The sequence below is a fragment of the Pelophylax lessonae genome, assembly GCF_965119305.1.
Source record: "Pelophylax lessonae genome assembly, chromosome: 7".
Lineage (NCBI taxonomy): Eukaryota > Metazoa > Chordata > Amphibia > Anura > Ranidae > Pelophylax > Pelophylax lessonae.
Window position 1 is genome coordinate 72,301,902 of NC_138774.1, and position 27,666 is coordinate 72,329,567.

The 27,666-nt window shown below is 40.8% G+C and overlaps 1 protein-coding gene across 1 annotated transcript; it reads left to right on the top strand.

Moving 5' to 3' along the window:
* LOC309559630 (olfactomedin-4-like) lies at positions 1-27,547 on the top strand. The gene is made up of 5 exons (XM_082262967.1): positions 1-96; positions 9,990-10,154; positions 15,182-15,394; positions 18,315-18,474; positions 26,653-27,547. The coding sequence occupies exons 1-5, from the start codon at positions 40-42 to the stop codon at positions 27,531-27,533; spliced, it is 1,476 nt and encodes a 491-aa protein (XP_082119093.1). The 5' UTR covers positions 1-39; the 3' UTR covers positions 27,534-27,547.
* Positions 27,548-27,666: the final 119 nt, after the last annotated feature.

Genomic DNA, 27,666 nt, shown 5'->3' on the forward strand with positions numbered 1-27,666 from the left:
CAGCAAAAGCTCATCAGTACTGAAGACCAGAGAGGCACCATGTACACCTTCTTCATTCTTCTGCTCACCGTCTGGCAGGCTCAAGCTGTCACTTTGGTAAGTCTTAACAGAGATTAAACATTATTATTAACCATTGCTAAAATTTTAGGGAAAGATTTCCTGCAAAAGCATTGTATTATTTTCTTTATTTTTTTTTAGGAAGCACAAACCGCAGTTCATATGCAGATGGAACAATTTGCTGCCAATGTCACTGATTTTCATCTAACGTTTTTTCTCAGTACATATATTTAAAGCCGGCCTATAGCCTTGCATTAAAACTATGTGCTGCAAAACTTAAAGCTGAATTCCCAGCAAACAGCTAAATGGGAAAATTTGAATAATTATAAGGAAACAGTTTTACCTGTCAAATGATTTGTATTTCTTTCCACTCAGTCTTAAGATTTTTACAGCTCTGAAACACAGCACTGCTCTACCTGGCAGGGCAAAAGACCTGCTTTTTCTCTCCTAAAATTTAGTAGCACTTACAAGTCTTGACCGCCCCCAGCCTAGGAATGGAGACCAGTAGACTGATGAGCTCATCTTTCTGTCACTTTGCTCCATTCTCCTATCAGCATGCCCCCCTTTATTAGCACATGGGCACTTCAGCAACTGACTGCCTCCTTGTGGTGCTTCCTCCTTTACACATCTAAGCTCTGCTGTACAGGGACTGAAAGAAGCTGATACTAGCTGATGATAAAATGCATTGTTACATACAGAGCTCAACTGATTTGTCTGCCCGGACTCCATCTTTTTTTTACTTCATATCTTTATTATTTTCCTTCAATAGGAAAAAAATTCACATACAAAAATAGAATCAAACACGCAATAATCTCTTTTCAACCGGGGCAGGATGCATCCGGTCTTTCCCCAAACAAAAACAGTTTTTTGGGAGCATACAATGCTCTATGAAGTATATAAAACTGTGTGAGCTTCTGGGTCGCTGAGAGGGATAATGTATCTATTGAAGGTACTATACTATCACATTGAACATCTGTCAATTTCCCCAAATCCTCCACCCATTATATTCTACTAGGTATTTGAGAGTCTTTATCCATTACCTTTACTTGTATATTTCTATATAGTTCTGAAATCAACCCTTTTAAAGATGTGGCCTCTATCAAATTTTTCAACAGGGGGATTCTACTCCATTCTATTCCTCCTTCCTTAAATTGTGTTGCCAGCACATGCCGCAGTTTCAGATACATAAAAAAATCTCTATTCAAGAGCCTGAACTCTTCTTTTACTTACTGGAAAGTCTTCAATATCCATGCTTTGTATATTTGTGATAATTTTATCACTCTCTTCTGTTTCCAGGTACTAAAATCTTCTAGTCTCTTAAGTTTGGTTAAATTTTCGTTATTCCAAACAGGTGTATATTCTGTAAATCCTGAGTATACGAATCAGGGACGTAGAAAAGGGGTGAGGGGGGGCTAGGGAGGTTGAACTCCTCCTTATATTTAATGCTTGCAATGCATACCTCAGTCTCCACATTAGAATGTAAAATAGGTGTAAGGTTGATGACCTCTTACAAAAGCCAATCTTGCCATTCTGAATATAAGCACAGTGGGCAGGATGGATTTTTTATTTTTTTTGCTCTTGTGTTATCTATTTTATGACAAAGATTTGCTCTAAAAAAAAGGAAGGAGACCTACAAACAAACAGGCTCTCTCTCCCCATGTGTGTGCTATCTGCGCATTCACATAACAGTGGGAACATTCTGAGATTTACCCTTAGCTGTATGGAGTGCTGTGCTGTGCAATATAGAGTGCTGTGCTGTGCAATATTTGAATGCTGCCCTGAAGGTTATTAATCCCTATTTAAATGTATGCTGCTAGCCTGCTATATTGTAGTCCTGCTGAGGAAGTTGTGGACCCTTTCCAAGCGATGCTAGGCCTACTGATCTTTGCTTAAAGTGGGTAGTAAACCATAAAAAAATCTTCTCCCTGAAGGTTAATGGCAAAATGTGCTAGCATGCATCTCATACATTATTATTAATATTATTATTGTTATCACATTATTTTTATTATCACTTTATTTTTGCGCGGCTCTTTTGTTACATATTTGAATGTATTCTGTGCTAATTATCTCACAGCCTAGCAGATTCACTGCTTATATCACCAATTAGTTGTGGTTTTAATAATGATGTTTTCCAAGCGGAGTTTGAAATTAAATTTTGGATTATATATATATATGTGTGTGTCACTTTCCCTTGTGTGCTCCTCAGGCTGAAACTGCAGTGCAGAATTTCTTCCTGTCATTGAGTCATACTATAACCAGGTATCTGTGATTGTGAGAACTGCTGGCAAAGTTTGTTTATTGAGGTGCTTGGTGCTGAGTCTTCTATAATTGATATTGTTTTAGCCTGTTAGGCCCTGACTGTTCACATGTAGCAATTTGGGATTGTGGGCAGAATATCCCTGTGATTCCGCCCGCCACCACACCCAGATTCCAATCCAAATCGCACAGCAATGCTGGCAAAATGGAGCATGTGTGTTTGTGTTCTATTCATTTTTAGTGACACCAAAATGTGGTTTGGTTTTGCTGAGATTGTTGAGCGATTTATCACACAAGGATCCAAAACCACACCATGTTTTGGTGACACTAAAAATGAATGGAACACAAACACACATGCTGCATTTTGCCAGCATTGCAGTATGATTTGGAATTGCCGGCAGAATCACGGGGATACTGCCAGCCCGTGATCCCAAATCAATACATGTGAACAGGACCTTAATGACATTGACTAAGGCTGGGCTGAGTCTTCCATTGCTGTTGTGATACTGTTGTGTTTCCTGGGTGCACCGCATTGTAAGCATCTTCTCTTTTCTGTATGTTTGGACTCTGCAGTGTCTGCAAAGTACCACTTCTCTTATCCTGTATGCCTGTTTAACAAAAAAACAGTGTGTGCTTTGCTGCTTCCTTCCACAAGATGGTGCCCTTTGCATCTGCCCAGTAAAGATCCCAAATTGCTACATGTGAAAAGTCCGGGCCTAACAGGCTAACACAACAGCAATTATGGAGGCCCCAGCCTCAATGTATTTTATAGGTACAAGGAAGCCCAGGTTTTGTTTAAACATGTCTCTTAGACCCTCCCACTCTAATGTTTTGCAACACCCACTTATTTGCTAGTGCGCCGCAAGTCACTTCCTCCCTGTCATGTCCCTCATTCTCGGAAGTTCGGAAGTTGTGAGGCATGTTCTGTATGTATGAACAATGCACAGTGCCACTTCTCTTGCCTGGTATGCCAGGTTAACAAAAAAAATTGTGAGTGCTTCCTTCCACAAGATGGTGCCCTTTGCACCTGCCCAGTAAGATTGGCTATTACAGTGCACCATCCTGTGGGCAGTTCAATGACTGAGGGCACTGTCCACTGTGTTCTGGTGAGGGGGGGGGACACAATAGCACAGCTGGGGAGATCGCTGTACTAACACAGCGAGTTTTAGTACAGTGATCTGTCAGTTTTTTCCTTCAGCCAGTACAAGGCTTTAGGCTTCTCAACTGTTCCCTTTAATAGCTCAATTTCTTGTTTCATGGACTTTATTGCACCTTTCACTTCGCTGACTCTACTTTCCAACTCCGTGGTGCATTTCCACACCTTTTGTAAATCATGCCTGAAGAATGACATTTCCTCCTTTATACTTTTAATTGGTCCATCATTTCTGATAGGGCAGATTTACTTCCCTTTACTGCCGTTAATACTTCTCTCAAAGACAGCTCCTCCGCCACTGAGATTTCTGAAACAGAGAGATCAGGTGATCTCCCTGCAGCTGTGGTGGAGGGTTCTGAAGCTATTTTAGAGGGCTTACCACTTGCTTAACCCCTTAAGAGTTGCAGAAGGTGACAAGGATATCTTAGGTTTCGACTCTTTCACATTATTTTGAGATGGATTATGTGTGAACCCTTCCAATTTCGCTGCGGCTTCCTTATATTTTTCCTTTGCTGTCTGATGGGGCTGTGAGCTAGAGGGCTCCTGCAGCCCTGGTGTATCTCAATTTTTCCTTGTCATTGCCTGTAGCCGGCTTACTGCAAGTACTATAATCCAAGTATAATGCTAACAAGCCACCTTATTGCTAAGTCTATGCTCCCCACTCTGAGCTGCTTTAAACCGTGGTATAGACAATGAAATTTAGGCAATAAAAAAAAAAAAAAAGAAGAGAGCCAACAAAAAAAGGAAGAAGTCAGTTTTTCACTTTTCTGTTTGATATGTCAGTCTAAGGATCCAGATGGTCCAAAGCTTTCCACCATAAGTTAGGTTAATAGAGGGTCAATAGTGGTTCAAGTGCATTCCTTGGAGGGAGGAAGTCAGGGAGAGCCAAGACAAGCCGTCTAAATCTTAACACGAAACAGAGGCTGACAAGGAGTGAAGAGGACAAATTGCTCCAGAGGCCGCACTCGCTCTCCTCCATACACTACAAGGCTTAAAGCCGCTCTTCAGTCGTTTTTTATCTTTCCATTTATTAAATCTTCTGCCCTTGTTATTTTACCTTTGGCTAGTAAAACATTTTTTTTCTGCCAGTAAATACCTTATACAGCCCACTTTCTCTTTCTTGTCTGGTAATAAGCCTAGGCTAATGACGTCATGCACAGCTCTCTCTCTCTCACCCTTGTGAGAGTTTTCCAGTAAGGGAGGGAGGGGGAGGGGGGCAGGAGAAGGGAGGAGGGATAAGTAATAGGAGATAACAGGAGACTGCAGAGATCCATGTGTATTTGTCCAGAGAGCAGAAATGTGCAGGCAAGCATTGGTGTGTGTGTCTGTCTGTATATATATATGTTTGTATGTCTGTATACAGTGAGGGAAAAAAGTATTTGATCCTCTGCTGATTTTGTATGTTTGCCCACTGATAAAGAAAGTATCTGTCTATAATTTTAATGGTAGGTTTATTTTAACAGTGAGAAACAGAATAACAACAAAAATATCCAGAAAAACACATTACAAAAAAAGTTATAAATTGATTTGTATTTTAATGAGTGAAATAAGTATTTGACCCCTTCCCAAAACATGACTTATTACTTGGTGGCAAAACCCTTTTTGGCAATTACAGAGGTCAGACGTTTCTTGTAGTTGGCAACTGGGTTTGCACACATCTCAAGAGGAATTTCGTCCCACTCCTCTTTGCAGATCCTCTCCAAGTCATTAAGGTTTTGAGGCTGATGTTTGGTAACTCAAACCTTCAGCTCCCTCCACATATTTTCTATGGGAATAAGGTCTGAAGACTGGCTAGGCCCTCCAGGACCATAATGTGCTTTTTCTTGAGTCACTCCTTTGTTGCCTTGGCCGTGTGTTTTGGGTCATTGTTATGCTCGAATACCCATCCACGACCCATTTTCAACACCCTGGCTGAGGGAAAGAGGTTCTCATCCAAGATTTGGCCCTGTCCATTGTCCCTTTGATGCGGTGAAGTTGTCCTGTCCCCTTAGCAGAAAAAACCCCACAAAGCATAATTTTTCCACCTCCATGTTTGACGGTGAGGATGGTGTTCTTGGGGTCATAGGCAGCATTCCTCCTCTTCCAAACACGGCGAGTTAAGTTGATGCCAAAGAGCTTGATTTTGGTCTCATCTGACCACAACCTTTTCACCCAGTCTCCTCTGAATCATCCAGATGTTTATTAGCAAACGTCAAACGGGCCTGTACATGTGCTTTCTTGAGCACGGGGACCTTTCGGGTGCTGCAACATTTCAGTCCCTCAAGGCGTAGTGTGTTACCAAATTTCAGCACTCTCTGTTTTAATACATTGTGTGCTTACATGCCAAGCTCTAGCACTCTTAGTTTTGTTACATTGTGTGCTTACTGTTGACCTTCTAGCTTTTTAATTGTTTCACCCCTGAGATAAACTGTGCTCCAGCATAATGGCAGTCTTTGTCCATATATTGATATATTCTTCTATTTAGCAAATAGAGTAAAAACTTGCCATTTATCTTGGGGGTGCATCATATATTATCTATTGATGGACGCTCGGTGGAGCTGGATGTTCCCTTTATTATTAGTTAGCTGACACACTGACAATCAGTGGCTTAACTATTTCAGTACTCTCCTAATAATCTCCCCTCGAGTGCAGACACCTGTGTCTGCACGGCTGATCGTTAATGGATGATTACTTAAGTGCACATCCAGCCCCCCAGTAACTAGCTCTGATGAAACCGATGTAAGGTCGGTGAAACTAGTCAGCAGCAGCGTCAGATGGATTTCCTCAACTGAACCTACCTCCCTGGTATACTATAGACCCCCAAACACCGGCTCAACCTCGGCTTTCTTTGCATACAGCTCGCCATACCAGATTTGACGTGGGGCCGGCATACACGGACCCACACGTCGCTATTCTGAAGGAGGCTTGAGACACTCAGTGAATGAAAGTGCCGACGGAGGACTGTATGAGCCGGCAGGGTCATGTTACCCAGCATTGAGGTATGAACTTTGTTTTCACCAAGCCCGTACTTACCACGGTGCACGCCGCCCCTCCTGCCCAGCACGGATGAGTATATCCTGTTATATTTTGATACATCTCTGCATACTTCGGCGGCTTGGTATCTCATGACTCTGTGGACAGGCTGCACTACATTCAATTTCAACAGTGGTTTTCCCTGATTGGGAGTGCACTTTCCACGGGCTGTTTGCACCTTCCAGCAACACCATCATTAACTGTACTTCCACTATTATTTCTGGAAATTTCCTTTCATCAAGTTATAATCATACAAGCCATTTATCGGAGAACCAGACATTCTTCATTCATATTTTGGATTTTTTCCAAGTGGAGTTCATATCACCTTCCAGACCTGTTGATCCTGCCATTTGCATTCCAGTTTTATGCTTTTTTACTCACAGGATCATTATTTGCTGTGCTATTGACCACCTCAGGACCTGAGAAGTGTTCCATTGCTCATTCTACATGATAGGTTTGCTTCATGTGGTGCACCGCATGATTTCTCATATGTTCACGGTTCAGTTGATGTACATGTCTCATGTGTTTTTAATTGATTTTATTATGTTTTGTTTTCACTAATGTGATGTGTTCCTTCACCAGGCACAAGTGCCTAATAAACAAATTCTATTTTTTCACTAATTCTTAGGATCTCTGCCATTATTATTGTATATCTGTGGTACTTATATTTGATCACCCTTTTTTGTGAACTGGTCAAGGATCCACTTCTTCGGGTCCATCCAATTCACAACCCCTGATTTTTTCAGATATTGTATTTTGGGATCAATGAGTACCTACTCAGATACTATGCACAGAGATTCTTCTATATGAATAGAGGCCAGTGTATGAACCTACCCCTTTTATTTTGTCTGTAGTGTGTTACCAATTGTTTTCTTGATGACTATGGTCTCAGCTGCCTTGAGATCATTGACAAGATTCTCCTGTGTAGTTCTGGGCTGATTCCTCACTGTTCTCATGATCATTGAATCTCCATCTTGCATAGAGCTCCAGAACGAGGGAGATTGACAGCTATTTTGTGTTTCTTCCATTTGCGAATAATCGCACCAACTGTTGTCATCCTAAAATCAAGCTGCTTGGTGATGGTCTTGTAGCCCATTCCAGGCTTGTGTAGGTCAACAATCTTGTCCCTGACATCCTTGGACAGCTCTGTGGTCTTGGCCATGGTGGAGAGATTGGAATCTGATTGATTAATTTCTTCTGCAGACAGGTGTCTTTTATACAGGTAACAAACTGAGATTAGGAGCACTCCCTTTAAGTGCTCCTAATCTCAGCTTGTTACCTATATAGAAGACCCTGGGATCCAGACATCTTGCTGATTGATAGGGATCAAATACTTATTTCACTCATTAAAATGCTAATCAATTTATAACTTTTTTAAAATGCTTTTTTCAGGATTATTTTTGTTGTTATTCTGTCTCTCACTGTTAAAATAAACCTACCATAAAAATTATAGACTGATCATTTCTTTGTCAGTGGGCAAACGTACAAAATCAGCAGGGGATTAAATACTTTTTCCCCTCACTGTATATGTGTATGTGTGTCTGTATATATGTGTGTGTTTTCCTCTGTGTCTGCATCTGTGTAAGTCCAGAAAGTGAATAGGCAGCAGCTTTAACTGCCCATAGTTAAAATGGCTGCAGCCGGACTTAGTGAAGGGAGATTTCTGCAGCATATTTGGCAACTACAGAATAACAGTATATATAAAATGATTTGCAAAGTAGTTGGAGGAAATGTAAAAAATATGATTGTGTCATATAGCCAAAATGAGATAATATTCCTATAGTGCCTTCATCTAGTAGATGAATGCCAACATAGCGAAACCAATCATATAAAAAATTCCCCACATAGATGCAGGATAAAGAAGCTATAGACTTGGCAAAGGATAGGCAGAGGGTATAGTACCGAGACAAAAATAGATTTAATGATAAATGATAAGTACAATGACTTGGTGGGGGTGCAGCAGCTCGCTCCTCTAAAATTATGGATATCCTAAAACATACATAAGACGGGACAAACAAACAATACAAAAAATGACAAATAAAAACAAAAGGCCGATACCAGGTACTGCTTGCACAGAGACGGGCATCCGTGGCTTGCGCCGTATAAGACCTACCAATGGGTGTTGTATGAGGTCCCTCTCTGTGTGAGCCCCTGGAAGCTCGGGGAAAAGGGGGGGAAAGGGGGGGATCCCTATGGAATGGGGCTTAATGAAGCAAAGTCAATATCAAAAATTGGGCTGTGCCAACTATAAGTTGACTGACAAGTAAAGGTAGAAGAGTCCTTATAGATGTGATGATAGTCACTCTGATTGGAGGATAATAAGAATGATCCACTGGAAGGGGATAAAAGATATCCTATCCAAGAAGCCAATCAATGGTGTGATATCTTCTGTTGGTTTTACATTTACATCCACACAAGTGGATGTGAACATGAGAACTGATGGCTGAGGGGAAGATAGGGAGGGTGGGGGCTTCACTGAGCTGTTGATGGATGGAATGCTGTGTTGTATTACCTATGCCGTGGATGTAGGGCAGTGCCGGTGTGAGCGGGTCGGATCTAAATAGATCTGTAATACATGTCCCTTCTGGCACTAATGTAAAAAGTTCACTTGCGTCCCACCAGCTTCTCCTCCAACAATATTTACTTACTTCTCCTCAAAAGGTAAAAAATCCTCTCCTGTTGTGTGGATCGTAAATCCTGTGGCAAATGCCCCGATATGGTTCCAGATAGGCAGACTCCTCATTCCAATTGTCCGCGGCTCGCCTCCCTCCGGGGATAATAGAAGCGGCTGGTCGGCCGGTAGTGACATCAAAGTAGTTGGAGGGAAGCTTCAGAATGGCAAAGATGTTTTTATTACAAATTATTTAAGCATGCTGTAGCTCCTCTTTAAGTGCTCTTTTTTTTTGCTGGGATAACAGTGAAAAGCATTTTTACTTAGCTTATTGATCTCTCAGCAGTCGCCACTCACCTCCTTGCTATGGCTTGTGGAATAGTGCCCTGATGTCTTCACTTACAATGTCCTGCATTGTATGTGATGATTTCTCAGCTGTGACCACCAGCCAGAGTGCTGAAGCGCAGAGGCAGTGGGGGACCAGCTGCATTGAGGAAGAAGCCTTTGGGAGTGTGGGATAAGGTAAGTAAATGTGTTTTTTACTGGTGCTCTAAGCACAAATTATTATTTGACCATAGCTGAATGAGGAAAGGCCCACTGGAAGAGTCATTTTTGTAATTTCCCTGGCCTTCACCTTTACCTTTAGTTGGAACAGGTTCTAGTGCAAGCCATTTATTCTCTCATCTATATGCATTTTGCCTGGACTGGAAATACATAACAAAGCATCTGATGCGAACTTAAAGGCAATACCAGTGTATTTAACATAATGTTGTAGTTATTTTCATAATGAGAACCCATTCCAATGATTCTAATTATATTTTATTACTTTTTGAATGTATCTGATTTGTATCTGTTACAGCAATGTATGGGTTAGTAATGTGTATGTTTGTCTTTTACAAGACGCAGAGTTTGATCTCTGAATCTGGATCTGGATTCCTGGATGAGAATGGAGTTTGTTACTGCACCATCAACCTCCCAGATACCACCTTCCCAGCTGACCGCTTTGAGAAGCTGGAGATAGCAAACCGCAACCTGACAATCACCGTGGAGAAGGAAATCACTAAGGTATTAATATTGTATCTCCTACATATATAAGTAGGGACTACACATTAACATACCTCGCAACTTTCTGAGATGCAAAAGAGGGATACATTTTTAGTATAGGGTATGTAGGCAAAGGACACACCCCTGCGATACACAATGGTATGTGGCCATGAAGAATTAATAGTGTATGTAAAAATAATTGATTAAACTTACAAGTGATTTTTGTTACCACTACTTTTCATTTATACCAGCAATTTAAATGAGCAAATGGAATAAAATATGGTTTTGATATAAGGTTTACTGTACTGCAATATAAACACTTCTTTATAAAGATCTATACATCAGAACTAAAATAGACACAGGTAAGGAGGAAAAAGAGACAAAAAAGTTCCTCCAAATCAGGGACAGTTGGAAACTATGGATTAACAAATCTAGAAAGTCCACAGGAATTCCTAAAGATGGATATTTTCAGCCTAATTCTTATTTTGCACCAAATAAAAACTCTCAAAAGGCACATAATATTGTTTGTCTGAATATAACTTTGTTGAAAATTGAACGTGTTTTTTTTAAGTATATCATATACAGGCTCATAGATTCTCCATGTAGTGGTTTCCTGCTAAATAACTGCTGGATGAAAAGTGAATTGGAGGATAAGCATAGACAAAAAAGAACATTCCTCAAAGACTTTAGTTTCTATTCAAGAAGCTGCATGAGTCATTTTAACAATATTCTCACAATACTTTTCTCAAGAACGAAAAACATTTAATTCACATACCAAAATAATGCATAGCATGTTTTACATTAAATAGATATTTAATTTGTGAGTATCTGTATTTTTTCATGAAGCATTGTTATAGCTCCCTCTAAAATGGCTTTTGTCTATGCCAGTGATGGCAAACCTTAGCATCCCAGATGTTTTGGAACAACATTTCCCATGATGCTCATGCACTCTGCAGTGTAGATGAGCATCATGGGAAATGTAGTTACAAAAGATCTGGGGTGCCAAGGTTCGACATCACTGGTCTATGCTGTTCTCAGTAGTCTCCCTTTTTATACAGCACCACCAATCAGGTTCAAAGTTTTGAAGCAGGATTAAATGTAATTGTTGGTTCTGAAGATTTCTGCATTTAAAAGATGGCAATAAATCTGTGGTGGTTGTGCGGCAGCGATTGAGCAGGGAAAATCCAACAGGGCAGTTTTACAGAAGCTGGTCAATAGATCAACTCTACATCCACAGTTTCCCTACATGGATTGAAATTCGGCTGGTCCCTGCTTAATAGACTAAATTTCAATCCAGGCATGGCTAGCTTTTAATAATGGAGCCTTTTTTGTCCTAATTTTATAGTGGAAATCTAGTTGCCTGGATGTTATACATAATTAGATTCTTCACTGACCCTCATCAATATGTATGTAAGATGTGCTTACAAATTTCTTGCCCCTTTGATTGAGGAAACTTTCCTACAATCCAGATAAGGGTGCCAGTAGCTGGGTGAAAGCAGTGTTCTGAAATACTTATTTCTAAGGTGTGGAGAGACTTTGAGGCCACCTTGTGAGCATGAACCCTTCTTACTTGGGAGAACCTAGCAGTTCCTCAAGAACTCTTGACATCCTAAGAGAGAGATCTTCAAAGATTTTATTACCCTCCCAAGCGGTTTTCCCGAGTGTGGCTCGGGGTTTATATAGAGTACCAAAAGTGGTAACCCCGGGCCACACTCGGGATTACCCCACAATAAAACTACCCTTCCCCTGCGATCCCCCACCATCCTCTCCCTGTCCACCAGGCATCCTCACACTGTCCTGCCGCTGTGTGCTCAGCCAATGCCGGCACTTGTCTTCCGGTTCCCTTCCCTGCGAGCGCTGCAACGTGGGGGGGTTGAACCGGCGGCAATTTCAAAGATGTAAATAAAACAAAATGACATGATACAAAGTTGTGATCCTAATGGATTACACTGTATCAAGCCATTTAACCACAGGATTTCACCTGTGGCTTTTCCAGTGCCCTGCGTATGCTTTTCCAGTTCTTTGTGCCTGGAAATTTGAGAACAACCATGGCGTCCAAAAAGCATTCTTTTTGCGCAAAAGCGCTTTTAGGCAAACTGGAAAACAGCGACAGTGAAACTGAGTTACTTGAAGAACTGAGCGATAGCGATTCGTGGGAAAATTCATCATCGGGTACAGAAAGTGACGACAGTGACGATTCTGCGACTGAGCTTAGCGATGTGCAGACTTGGTGCTCTATTGACCGCGGTAGCGCCCCCAAGATTCCCATTTACAGGAGCACCTGGTATTAACGTTGACGTTGACCATGACAACCTCTTGGCATACCTACAATTATTTTTGACCAATGAGGTTATTGAAAAAATAGTTACCAAGACCAGCCGTTACAAAGAGCAACAATGCGCTATGCATTGGAGGTTTGCAGGATGTAGAAAGTGGGAACCAGTGACCAAAGATGACATTTGGAAATTTCTGGGCCTATTAATTCTGTGTGTGAGGAAACCCCTGCAGAAGTGGTATTGGACAACCAATACATTATTTGCCGCTTCATTCTTTGGCACGGTCATGTCAAAATACAGATTTTCCCTCATAATGAAATATCTCCACTTTGAAAATAATGAAGAATTTGATTAAACTACTCATCCTGCACCAAAACTAAAAAAAAAAATTGGGAAGTATATCAAATAATTCCTCAGAATTTCCAACAGAGCTATGTGCCAGAAACAGACATCAGCATAGATGAAAGTCTAATGGCCCACGAGGGAAGGCTCAGTTGGGTGCAATACATTGCATCAAAGAGGGCACGATTTGGCGTAAAATCATACATGCTATGCAAATCGTCAACTGGCTACATTTGGAATTCAGTGATATATACTGAAAAAGGAACAAAATTTTATGAAAAATACAGTAATTATGGAATGGCAACATCTTCTGTTCTTTCACTAATTGAGCCATTGCTATATCAGGGCTATTGTGTAACAATACCCTCCTGAACTTTATGAGGTTCTACTGCACAACAAAACTGATGCCTATGGAACCGTAAGGGCTAACCGGCGTGACATGTCGCCAATGTTTGGCAAAAAGAAGTTCAAGACAGGAGAAATGGTTGCCTGGCAGAAAGGCAAAATGATGGGACAAGAAAGATGTGTGCCTACTGAGTACAGTGCATAACACCTCCACTGTTAGGGTACGCATGAAAGGTGGGAAAGAAGTCATGAAGCCAGAAGTAGTGAAGACTACAACGACACCATGGTAGGTGTCGACAGAGCCGACCAAGCAATGGCATTCTACCCAGCTATGAGGAAGCAGCAAAAAAATAATATAAGAAGATCTTCAGACATCTTCTTGAGCAATGCTTGTGGCATGCATACATTCTGCCAAAAAAAAAAAGAGTGACAAGCCTTTGAGTCACCAAACACCATCAATGGCTGTGAACAGATCTGGACGTCGTGCTGTTGGTGATGTCAACCGGGAATGCCTGACTGGTCGTCACTTCATGGACTACATCCCACCAACTGAGAAAAAGTCAGCACATATAAGGATGTGTGTGGTTTGTTGCTCGAAGAGAGATGACAGTGGAAGGAAAATAAGAAAAGAAACCAGATTCTATCATCCCGATTGTGACGTCGGACTTTCTGCAGTCCCATGTTTCAAAATATTTCATACCTGAAATGTTTACTAAACCTTTATTACAGTGACTAGTAATATATTACCCCTTATTTGTACACATTTCAGTGTTTTTGGTTTGATTATATTATTGAATAAAATCTATTATTATTATTATTATATTATAATTTATGATTTTGTGTTTCAAACATTATCATACCTGGGATGTCTACTAGACTCTTGTTTGACCAGATTTAAGTGAGTTATTCCTAAGAATTACAGGCCTACAATATAAAACAACATATTTCCATGCAAAACAATGTACCGCTTTTAGCACAAAAATTCTGACATAATCAGACCGCCAGGGGAGGTTAAGAATCAATAGTAGATTGCAAGAGCGACTAGAAACCAGCAAAGCTTGTGCCTGATCCAGTAAGATAGGTTGTCTCTGGTGCTTGAGAAATGAGTCATGAATGAGGAAGAAAAGACAAGAGACCACCAATGTAATGCTGAGGCCAATGGGAAAAGGAAGATGATGGGCAGACACGTGCTTATTGTGAGTCTGAAGCTTCTAGTTTGGTTTCTGAAGTGATCAGACAAAGGTGTGGATAAACTGAAGCTAAAATGTGTGTGATGATTCCCCTCAATGCATCTAAGGCTTTGAGCCTTACCTTGAAAGGTCAGCCTATGCCTGCCAATTCTTACATGATAAAGAGGTCTTTACAATTGACTTTCCTGATCTGTGTGCTTGTTCTGCCTCAGTGACTTAACATATTGAAAAGGCAGCCAGACAACTAGCATTTTCAGAAGAGCAAACACTACATGGTGTTTGGTAAGACATTTACTCATCAATATCCCCTTTTTTCCGATCCTGTCTGTCAAATTCGGAAACCCTATTTTTCATCCGTCTGGCAGGTCAGATCAGATGAGAAACGGACAGGCGGTCCATTCTCATCTGATTCCCCCATAGAGGAGAGCAGGGATCTGACACCTCTGTCTCCGCACACAGAGCGGAGACTGAGCTGTCATCCGCCTGCTCATCGGGGGGATCGGCAGATTGATCCCCGCTGAGAAAAACGGAGTCCGTCGGCGGAACAGACATGTGTGAAAGGGGCCTAACTCGCAGACCACATACTAATTCCAGGGATGATGTGTAAAGTGCATCTGCCAAAACCTTTAATTCTGTTGTGGTTAAAGTGAGAAAGATTTGAATCTGTCAGATATATATTGCTGTTTGTTCTTTTTGGGGAAATTTTCCCTCACTTCCCGAGGAAAGGGGTTATAAAAAACAACCTGACAGGTCCTTCTCCACTCTATCCAAATCTTAAAAAAAATTGGCTTCAAGTATACTTTGGTTGAAAAAAACAACTTTTGTTTTCAGATATATTTTTCAGCAGACTGTAAGATATACTGACAATAATAACAAATGTGAATTCTTTGTACAGATCTACATCTATCAGAGCACACTGACCGTGTACATACAGCAGCTGAAGAATCTGACCAAACGCGTGGAGATCATGGAGAACGGAGGTCTCTCCTACACTGAATTGGACTTTGAGCTCATCAAGTTGGAGATCAAAGAGATGGAGATCCTCATAGTGCAGCTGAAAGAGTCATTTAATGGCTCCAACATCATAATAGAGACTCTCTACCAGGAGGTAAGACAAAACTATGTACTCACAGAAGTGTAAAAGCCTTGCTAGTTTTCTTAAATTTTATATTTCACTAAGAGCATTGCTACCGGAGTTCCAGCCACAGAATCGACATAGTCAATTTTTGGGCCATCCGCTTGCTTTTGGTCACCTGAAAAACAAATGGATAGTTACGATTTTTATTTTTTTTTGTTTACTTACCTTGTTATTGAAGAAAAATATACTCACCTTTCTTCCACTTCCTCCCTCTGCAGCCGCGGCCCGCGCCATCACTTCCTCTTTGCATTGATTCCTGGGAGCTGAACGTCATCGCTCCCAGGAATCAATGCGCCTGCACCGGCCCCGCTCGTCAGTTCCGGTGTGGGTGAGTCATTCCCTGCTAAACAGCTTCTGGGCATGCCCAGAAGCTGTGGAGGGATGAGAGGGGCATGTTATTTAAAAGCTTCTCTTGTGCAGACATCTAAAGCCCAAGACTACTGCTGGCAGTGTTGCCAACCTACCATATAGAAATTTACTGACACGACACCCAAAATTTGCTGTCACAGCCAAGTTTTTACTAGCATTTCCAAAGTTACAAAATTCCAGTTTTTAGGTGCAAATTTTAGTATTTAGGCTACAAACAAGTACCATATCCAAATAGCAATGTGAATTAAGACGTTAAGGCAAAAAAACATTTTTCTTTTTTCATTTTTGATAAAGTAAGTAGCTTAGGGACAGGACTCAGGACGGCAAGATATTGGAATGGGCGGCACGCACACATGAAATTGACTCGCAGTGACACTGACCGCAGTGTGCAGCAGCACAGATGATGATGACATCACACTGACATGACACATCCCCTCCAACAGCCACAATGACAGTCTCTCTCCATGCCAGGTGGACCCTTCAATCCACTCCAGTCCAAACAGCACTGACAGTCCCGCTCCCGGCTTGCCTTGCTCCTGTCCTGCAGACCCAAACACTTGGCTCCACTCAGCTCCCTTGCACTATGACATCACAAGACACGAGGAGGCACTGCCTCTGCCAGACCCACCAGCGCCGCCAAAACTCGGATGGTCTCAGGCAGCTCCGGACCAGAACTGGTCATGCGCAGTTCCGAGCCGAGCGTCACAGCCATATTTTTTACTGGCAAACTTTTCTTGTCACTGGCATTTACTGGCAGGAGAAAAGTGCCTACTTTTTACTGCCTGCCAGTAAAAATACTGATGGTTGGTTACACTGACTGCTGTCCTATTGGATGTGATTTCAGCTCAGTTTACACGGTATAGCAGGCATATGCAAACTGTGGTCCCCCAGCTGTTGCAGAACTACAAGTCCCATGAGGCATAGCAAGATGCTGACAGCCAAAAGCATGACACCCAGAGACAGAGGCATGATGGGACTTGTAGTTTTGCAACAGCTGGAGGGCCACAGTTTGCATATCCCTGCCATAGTATTCCCGATTGCTCTTTCCCATCATGATGAAAGGTTAGGTCGGGAGGTAAGCAGAGAGACAAATAAGCTGGGCCAACACAGAGAATAATCAGACATTCGCAGAGGAGAGAGTGTTATAATATACAAAGAGGGAGGAGACTGTGCTAGGAATTAACTAGAATTTTTTTGCTAGTAACTTCAGAGGCACATAAAAAAAAAAAAAAAATTATGGAAAGGAAAAATGTTGCGTTTAATGTACTTAATACTTTTACATGCAGTTTTTAACCACTTCTGCGATATGGCACTGTCTTATTTTAACTAACAATTGCGTGGTCGTACGACGCTGTACCCAAATAAAACCAATGTCATTTTTTTCCCACAAATAGAGCTTTCTTTTGGTGTGATTTTTATCCTTTGCACTATAAACAAAAAAAGAGCGACAATTCTGAAAAAAAAAAAACAATATTTTTTTACTTTCTGCTATACAACATTCCCAATAAAAAAAAATTAAAAATCTAATTTTTTCATCATTTTAGGCCAAGATGTATTCTGCTACATATTTTTGATTAAAAAAAATCCCATTAAGTGTGTAATAATTGTTTTTTGTGCAAAAGTTATCATGTCTACAAACTAGGGAATAGATTTATGTCAATTTTATTTATTTATTTTTGTACTAGTAATGGCGGCGATCTGCGATTTTTAGTGGGACTGCGACATTGCTCTGGTCAGATTGGACCCCTAACTGACATTTTTTGACACTTTTGGAAGGACCAGTGACATTACTACAGTAATCAGTGCTAAAAATATGCACTTTTACTGTACTAATAACACTGGCAGGGAAGAGGTTAACACCAGGGGGGATCAACGGGTTAAATGTGTCCCTAGGGGATGCTTTCCAACTGTGTGGGGAATGGACTTGCTGAATGAACACAGGGACCGGTGTTCCTAAATAAGAGGAACACAGAATCCCTGTGTTCATTACTGACAGAACAGCGGTCGGCCATGTTTACAACGGCAGACCTTTGACCTGTCTCCACTGCGAGCGATCGCGGATTGCCAGTGGCAATCGCGGCCACCGGACCTGCTGATTGGCTCCTCCTGTGGCCAATTGGCACGTGTGTGCACTCACTAGCGGCCCAGCGTAACCACCTACAGGTACGTTGTTTCGCGGGACAGAGCTGACCTGCCACAGTATAAGTATGGTGGCTGGTCGGCAAGTGGTTAAAGAGGAAATTTCACCAACCTCAATGGGTTAATGCTTATTTCCTAAAAGGTTCACTGGGTAGAGCTATAATAGCATACTGCAATCCAGCACTCTCCAGCTACACCCCTCCAAAGTGATATCATCAGGAGCTGCTTCTGTTTGATTATGACACCAGCCATTTGATGGTTTGACAGTTTGGTTGATGACACAAGCAATTGTGACAGTTAGCAATCCCGGCATTACGGCAGTCGCAAGTAAAATGTTCAGTTTTAGAATTGTTCTACCAGTTTGTTTCTATTTTCTTTGTAGATCCGTAACATTTCCATCATAGTGAACCAGTTGGAAATCTATGATAAGAACAACGTGCTGGTGATCAGAAGGGAGATTGAGGCTCTGAAGAAACGCCTGGAGGATTGTGAGAAGAACAGTACAAAACCAGGATATCCTTCCCTTCCTTCACCAGATATTGGTAGGTTAGAAGAAAGACTGAATTTCAGTGGACAATTGTTATTTTTTTTAAATGTATAACAATATACATTATAATATAAATGATAGTCATAATGTCATTATTTTCACTGATGTTTTTCCCCTATTATAATATTTATTGTATGTAGTGACATTACATAAATTGGCTGCTATTTTTCTTTATGCACATTTATATCCCCCCCACCCCCCACCCCTGAAGTTATTTGTTGGTAAACGCATTGGTTCATTGCTCTCATAATAATATACAGCAGTCATACCATAGGCCCTTGTCTACGTGTTTTCTTTGCATTTTTGGCCCTCTCCCTCTAAAACCTTTATCTTTATTATATTGAACCACTGTCTTGCAACAAGTATAAAGATGAGTTCTGCCTCAAATGCTTAAACATGAATAAAGTTGATGAGCATAATAGCCAGACAACTAGCATTTTAAAAAATAGTTAGCCCATATTTTTTTTTTGTGACAGGTACCTCAGTCCAATCACTTTAACGCATGCATAACTGTTATAAATCCAGGATGCCTTTTGGGATAGATCTGATTAGATCAGGGGGGATTACAAAACTAAACTTTATTGCTTATGGCAGCTCTCAGGGAAAACACAGTTGGGTAAGTCAGAAAACATGCCATGAATGTAGTTTTTCTCTGAAGTCATTTTTCCTGTCTGCAGTGCTGATAGGTTTTTGCACACATTGAGCTTGATGCCAATAGCAAGCAGAAACCAACACCCTTTCTGCTCTGTGGTGGCTCATTCTCCTGGCTTTGTACTGCAGGCTGTGTGGTCATATACATTCCACTTTTCCACAGCCCCCGAAACTCCATGCTGTGGGGTATGAGCTGTGATCTGCATTGTTTCAGTTCTCCAATGTAGACTTCTCTGACTCTGTGCCATAGCTGTAGGGACTTTGGAGAGGTAAACTGCATATTAACAGATTAAGTCCATTTCACAAGAAGGAAATTTAAGCTACTTCACATCATGTATCAGGTTGTTCAGCATGTGCCCTCCTAATTAGGGATCGACCGATTATCAGTCGATAAGCCGATATGCACTTTCCACGATATATCGGAATCGGCCCCGGAGGTTACCGATATTTCTGGAAAGTGCTTGTACCAGAGTGATGCCTGCAGCTAGAGGCATCACCCCGGTACCAGCGACCATAGCCAAAGGTCGGCTGTCTTGTAATGACAACTGATACGGCTGAGAAGCCGCTCGGCTGTCATTAAAAGGAGCGGGAGGGGACGTCCCCCCCCTCCCGCCGCCTTCCGTGGCTCGAGGGGGTCTCCCGTCCCACCAGGAGACCTGGGTATCCTACCTGCACGGCCGCTGAAGAGAAGACCCGATCAAAGCCGCATTCGGCTTTGATCAGGTCTCCATGTAAAAAAACAAGAATTACATCACTTCCAGGCACTGGAAGGTACTGGTGGCAAAAAATGCGAGCATTCAAAACAGCCAAATTTGGCGTTTTGAATGCTTTTAAGTGTAGAGGAGGGGTTTGGGGTCTTTTAGACCACTACATCCCTCCACCAGAAAACCTGTGATAAAAAAATGTAAAAAAAAAATGTATTTTAAATGTCCAAAAATATCGGCCAATATCTGCCGATACCGATATCCGATGACCAAAATATCGGCATCGGCACTAAAAAACAATATTGGTCAATCACTACTCCTAATACAGACAGACAAAAGACAGGAAGTTAAAGGACTCCGCTAGCTGCCTACATAACATGCTTGAAAACAGTTTACAAACATTTAGTACTGGTACTACATGAGAGCCATGAGATGACAGTTGCTTGATTCAGCCATTTTTGGCTCGATTAAGTGACAATCTAATGTTTACAGTGTCCAGAAGATATCCACTGCCTGACAGCTTTAACAGGTAGAAAACCTGTCCCAATTTCTATAGTTTTGCCTGTATGCTGCTGTCACCACTTACCTATTGTGTGTATGGGGCTCTGCATGAACTGTCCTTACTGCTCATCCAAGGGAAGAGTAACCCTTTGTACCTGACCCAAATGTCATCTGTTTCCTCTTTACCATTCATTCAGACCTGAATGTTTATTGGCAATGTGCTGCTTTATCCCATTGCTCTATACCACAGGCCAGTGTATTGTTACATAGTTACATAGTTACATAGTTAGTGAGGTTGAAAAAAGACATAAGTCCATCCAGTTCAACCTATGATGTGTGTGTGTGTTTGCTGTTAACCGTACATTGTATACCCCTGTATGTTGTGGTCTTTAAGGTGCCCATCAAATAGTTTTTTGAAACTATCAATGCTCACTGCTGATACGACTATTTGCGGAAGAGAATTCCACATCCTTACTGCTCTGACAGTGAAAAACCCCCTAAGTACTTTAAGGTTAAACCTCCTTTCCTCTAGTTTTAGTGAGTGGCCACGTGTCTTATTGTATTCCCTTTCTCTGAATATAGTTACATTGCTGTTTTATTGCTGTTTTATCTTTTACATAACCATTTCTCTTCTTTGTGTGATCCTGTTCTTTGCTTCCATCAAAGCCCACTCTACTCTATCTATATTATTTTTCACTTCCATCCATAAGCCACTCTTCTCCCTCTTCATTTTTTTCCATATCCACCCATGTCCGCTTTCCATTTTGGTCAGTCTAATCCACCTCTCTATGCCCCCTCTCCTCTCTGGTCATTCTCCTCCACTTCCATTCCTTGTCCAGTCTCCTCAACCTTTATCTATGGCTACTCTCTTCTCCTGACTTTCTTAGTCTTTTTCCACTACCATCTATATACATTCTGCTTCTTCTTGATTATTATCCTCCACTAACATCTTAGATAGACAAATTAATAAATAAGTGCACAAAACAAACAACTTCTGCCTTGCGGATGGTCAGATAGTGCTTGAACTGTATGTCTGACAATCTATGTGCTTAGTCCATGCATGGCAAAGCAACAGGTTTATGTAAACGTCCCTTCCCAACAGAACTTACTTTCATGTTGCTCTCTCACAGCTTCAATTAGACATTGGGAACTAGGAAAGACAACTTTGTATGTGCTCTAAGCAGATCTCCAGGCAGAGTTTACACAAGGCTGATTGTCTCTCCTTCCCCATGTCACAACACTAGGTCAATCATCAGGCATCATCATTGTAACATGAGAGGAGGAGGAGCAAGTCCCCACATCCCTGTGTACCCAAAAATAAAGGTGTGATGCATAATCTCTGCCTCACCCTGCAAAAAGATTTTACAATTTGTGGGACAACAATCTAAGTACCAGCATATTAGGAGTAACCATCACTGGGACAGGTCAAGTTAAAAATGAGCCCTTTACACATACACACAATGGCTGTCACCACATTTTAATAGAAACATGCACTGTTCACTCTCATCTTTCCAAAATGTATGTATCACTCGCTGCCATGTCCATAGAAAACATAGAAAACATAGAATGTGTCGGCAGATAAGAACCATTTGGCCAATCTAGTCTGCCCAATATATCTGAATCCTATGAATAGTCCCTGGCCCTATCTTATATGGAGGATAGCCTTATGCCTATCCCATGCATGCTTAAACTCCTTCACTGTATTTGCAGCTACCACTTCTGCGGGAAGGTTATTCCATGCATCCACTACTCTCTCAGTAAAGTAATACTTCCTCATATTACTTTTAAACCTTTGCCCCTCTAATTTAAAACTGTGTCCTCTTGTGGTAGTTTTTCTTCTTTTAAATATGCTCTCCTCCTTTACCGAGTTGATTCCCTTTATGTATTTAAAAGTTTCTATCATATCCCCTCTGTCTCTTCTTTCTTCCAAGCTATACATGTTAAGGTCCTTTAACCTTTCCTGGTAAGTTTTTTCCTGCAATCCATGTACTAGTTTAGTAGCTCTTCTCTGAACTCTCTCTAGAGTATCTATATCCTTCTGGAGATATGGCCTCCAGTACTGCGCACAAAACTACAAGTGAGGTCTCACCAGTGTTCTGTACAGCGGCATAAGCACTTCTCTCTTTCTACTGCTTATACCTCTCCCTATACATCCAAGCATTCTGCTGGCATTTCGTGCTGCTCTATTACATTGTCTTCCCACCTTTAAGTCTTCTGAAATAATTACTCCTAAATCCCTTTCCTCAGATACTGAGGTCAGGACTGTGTCAAATATTCTATATTCTGCCCTTGGGTTTTTACACCCCAGGTGCATTATCTTGCACTTATCCACATTAAATTTCAGTTGCCATTCTTCTAGTTTTCCTAAATCCTTTTCCATTTGGCGTTTCCCTCCAGGAACATCAACCCTGTTACATATCTTTGTGTCATCAGCAAAAAGACAAACCTTACCATTGAGGCCTTTTGCAATATCACTTATGAAGATATTAAACAAAATTGGTCCCAGTACAGATCCCTGAGGTACCCCACTGGTAACATGACCTTGTTCTGAATGTTCTCCATTGACTACAACCCTCTGTTGTCTGTCACTCAGCCACTGCCTAATCCACTCAACAATATGGGAGTCCATGCTCAATGACTGCAGTTTATTGATAAGTCTTCTATGTGGGACAGTGTCAAAAGCCTTACTAAAATCAATGTCTACTGCACCTCCACCGTCTATTATTTTTGTCACCCAGTCAAAAAAATCTATAAGATTTGTTTGACATGATCTCCCTGAAGTAAACCCATGTTGTTTTTCATCTTGCAATCCATGGGATTTAAGATGTTCCACAATCCTATCCTTTAATAGGGTTTCCATTAATTTGCCTACTATTGATGTCAGACTCACTGGTCTATAGTTGCTCGATTCCTCCCTACTACCTTTCTTGTGAATGGGCACGACATTTGCCAATTTCCAATCTTCCGGGACGACTCCTGTTACTAATGATTGGTTAAATAGATCTGTTAATGGTTTTGCCAACTCACCACTAAGCTCTTTTAATAATCTTGGATGTATCTCATCTGGACCCTGTGACTTATTTGTCTTCACTTTAGACAGCAATCTTAGAACGTCTTCCTCTGTAAAGACACATGCATCAAACGATTCATTAGTCATCCTTTCAAGTGGAGGTCCTTCTCCTTCTTTTTCTTCTGTAAAAACTGAACAGAAGTATTCATTAAGGCAGTCGGCTAGCCATTTATTCTCTTCTACATACCTTCCGTCCTTTGTTTTTAATTTAGTTATTCCTTGTTTTAATTTCCTTTTTTCATTTATATATCTGAAGAATGTCTTATCCCCCTTTTTCATAGACTGAGCTAGTTTTTCTTCTGCCTGCGCTTTAGAAGTTCTTATAACTTGCTTGGCCTCTTTCTGCCTAATCTTGTAGATTTCCTTATCTTCATTGCTCTGTGTTTTTTTATAATTACAAAATGCTAGCTTTTTCTTTTTAAGGATTTGGGCCACTTCTGCTGAGTACCACAGTGGTCTCTTCCTTTTTTTGCTTTTACTGACAAGTCTAATGCAATTTTCTGTTGCCTTCAATAATGCACCTTTTAAGTAGTCCCATTTCTCCTGGACTCCATGTAATCCGTTCCAGTCTGATAAGGACTCATTTATGACTAATTTCATTTTTGAAAAGTCTGTTTTTCTAAAATCTAAAACTTTTGTTTTTGTGTGGTGTGACTCTTTCACAGTTCTTATATTAAACCACACTGACTGGTGATCACTAGATCCCAAGGTTTCGCCTACAATGACATCATATACCGAATCCCCATTTGTGAATACCAAATCCAAAATGGCCTCCCTCCGGGTTGGCTCCTCAACCACTTTTTGCAGAGACAACCCCAGTAGGGAATTTAGAATATCTGTACTCCTGGTAGAACTTGCTATTTTGGTTTTCCAGTTTATATCTGGAAGATTGAAATCTCCCATAATGATAACTTCTCCTTTCATTGTCATTTTAGCTATTTCTTCAACTAGTAGATCATCTAGTTCTTTAACTTGACCAGGTGGTCTATATATCACACCTACACGAGTTACTGCATGATTAGCAAACTGCAACGTAACCCAAACTGACTCTATGTTGGCCTCACCAACTTGTATTAGGTTAGATTTAATGCTATCTTTCACATACAGGGCCACTCCTCCTCCTTTCTTGCCTTCTCTGTCTCTTCTGTATAAAGAGTACCCTGGTATGCTGGTATGGTTATGTCCCAGTCATTTCTTTCATTAAACCATGTCTCCGTAACAGCTACTAAATCTACATTCTCAGATGCCATTATTGTCCCAAGTTCATTGATTTTTTTACCTAAACTGCGAGCATTTGTAGACAGGACTCTGAGCTTATCATTTCTTAACCTCTGGGCTTCTGACCTGTTCTGGCATTGCTTCGGGGGGCAATTGGACTCTTGTAGTTTCACTCTTTTGCCCCCCCTTCTTAGTTTAAATACTCTTTCGCAAATTCTTGGAGTTGTTCGCTAAGTACATTTGTTCCTTTGAGAGAAAGATGCAAACCATCTTTTTTGTACAGTTCCTTTCTATTCCAAGTAGAGCTATCATGAGAAACAAAGTCAAATCCTTGCTCTTGACACCATTTACTAAGCCATATGTTGAACTCCTTTATGCGCCTCTGCCTATCATTCTGAACATTATGCACAGGCAGAACTTCAGAAAATGAAATGGTGGATGCAAAATCCTGTATGTCATTTCCAAGTGTGATAAAAGATTTTTTCACCTCTGACACTTCATTGCAAGCCAGGTCATTTGTCCCTAGATGGACAAGAACATCCACGTCCCCTTCCTGCTTTGCTTGCTTAACAATATTAATAATACGTCTTCTATCTCGCCTAGCAGTAGCACCAGGGAGACATCTCACAAAACCATTTTCTTTAAGCTCCACACTTCTTATGATTGAATCACCCAGCAACAGCTGCTTCCTTTGAGACTTCAATTTATCTTTTTTGTCCTTGGCTACAGTCTTGCATACATTAGACAAAGGAGTCGATGGTTTCTCACCCTCTGTGCTTGAGTCCATATCCATGTTGTCCTTACATTCTGAGAGTGCTGCAAATGAATTTTGGAGAACCACCGACTGTGGGACTTGTCTTCTATCCACCACTCTAAGTCTTCCAGAACCTACAGTAACCCATCTGCCATTTCTGGGGGTCCTCTGTGGCAGTGGCATTGCAGCAGTCCCAGCTGGAGTTTGTTTAACAGATAATTTAAATATCTCTGATTTCAAAAATGCAATTTCCTGCTGCAGTAAGGAGAATTGTCTACAGATCTGACAGCATCCGAATCTCCAAAGAGTGGAACATGAAATAAACGCACAACAATTCCTGCACTGAACCAAGTCTGCTATTTTAAAGAGGAGAAAAAAAAATAAAAAATTTGTAAATGTCCAGACAGGAATGTAACAGAGCCTACACTACGATAGCTTCTTCAGAGATGCATGTTTCTTAAATTTCTAGTTAAAGCATTCAGACACTCAGCTTACATTTTTTAAAATATAATTAAATAGAAAGAAAGAAAAAATGGTGTAAGAAGTAGGATTTCTATTTTTAAAACATATTGTCTGTGGGGATTAATTGTTGACTGGGACATCAATTGTTTTATTAGCCACAGTTGAGTCCCAGTCATACATAATATATTTTCTTTTATTAATTTTAATTAAAAATATTTTTACTTATGTTTGTGAACAGCCGCAATAAAGATTCTGCTTTTTTTTTTGTGTGTGTGAAACAGATGTACTGTACTGTGTATTTTTGCTATTCCAGTGCAGTCTCCTTTGTGGCCACAAGATGGCGATTTTGGGATGTATTTTATATGTCTGAAATAATATTAGTATTTTGGAATTATTTGGACACAAAACATATTGGTAGGTTTTGCAAGGCTGAGATCTTCCATTTGAGAAGCTTTTTCAAAGCAACTTGAAAAGTCTTTCCTTTTCCCCAAAATAATGTGTAACCATACACAAATGATAGATGACTCATAATAGCATTCATTAACTCTCTCTTTTCACCCTACTGCCGTCACAGTTCATAGCCAACCAAGAAAATCAATAAATAGAATATGTTTGTTTTGTATCAGAATGATTTACCTACAGATATCGTTAGCCATGGAAACCCGACTTTATCGAATGTACCTGGTAATGCCTGATATACCAAAGTGTCCCTGGCTGACCCAGATGTTGTAATTTGCTGCATTAACATTTTACATTTTGTTTGTTTGTTTTTTTGTATTATAAAATGTATATTCATCTATTACTTTCTTGCAGGTACTTGTGAACATGGCCAAATCATTACACTCAGCAAACCATTTGTAGTCCAAATAAACTGGGCAGGAGCCAGCTATTTGTATGGAGGATGGGGGAGAGATTCACTACTTGGAGCTGATCAGAATGTCCAGTGGGTAGCTCCTCTTCAAACTGATGGAAGGATTTCGCAAGCATTACGCTTCTATCCTTCTTATAATGATCTAACAATCTACAATGGTGCCACAGAGAAGGTTTTGTTAAAGTATGACCGCTATGGCTACCCTGATAATACTGATTGTGGTCAAGGTGGTGGAATGATCCTGTACAACAACATTTTATACTATAACTGCTTGAACACCTTGAACATCTGTAAATATGACTGGAAAAACGATGTGGTCACCCGAGCGGCTCTCCCTGGTGCCACATTCACAAACCGGTTCTCCTACTCACACACTGCTTGGCAGGACATCGACTTAGCTGGTGATGAAGAGGGTCTTTGGGTCATTTATTCCACTGAGGAGAATGCTGGAAATATTGTTATCAGCAAACTTAATGATACCAGTCTTGCAGTACTGCAGACCTGGAACACCAACCAGTTCAAACATGGAGTCAGCAATGCTTTCATGGTGTGCGGGGTATTGTATGCTACGCGAGCCATCAGCACAAAGCAAGAGGAGATCTTCTACATGTATGATACCAAAACTAAGGAGGAAGGGAAGTTAAGTGTAATTTTTGATAAGATGAAAGAGAAAGTGCAAAGTCTGTCCTACAATCCAAATGATCACAGGCTTTACATGTATAATGATGCCTACCTGATCCATTATGACATTTCTTTCACTTCACAATCCAAACCCAAATCCAAAATGATACATTCCAAAATCAACCCTATCCAAATAAAATAGATAAATCAATGTAAAATGAATACAAGCTTTTTCATGTTATATGTGTCAAATGATGATACACACTTTCATTAACTATGACCACTCCAGACCAACCATAACAAAAAGGGTATCAATGTGTGAAGATTTCCAGATT

Bases quoted from the DNA above. Each gene is read 5' to 3' on its own strand.
- LOC309559630 (XM_082262967.1), top strand. From the start codon at position 40: ATGTACACCTTCTTCATTCTTCTGCTCACCGTCTGGCAGGCTCAAGCT. The intron at 10,155-15,181 runs GTATTAATATTG...TTCTTTGTACAG, and splicing joins TGGAGAAGGAAATCACTAAG to ATCTACATCTATCAGAGCAC. The intron at 15,395-18,314 runs GTAAGACAAAAC...TTTTCTTTGTAG, and splicing joins TAGAGACTCTCTACCAGGAG to ATCCGTAACATTTCCATCAT.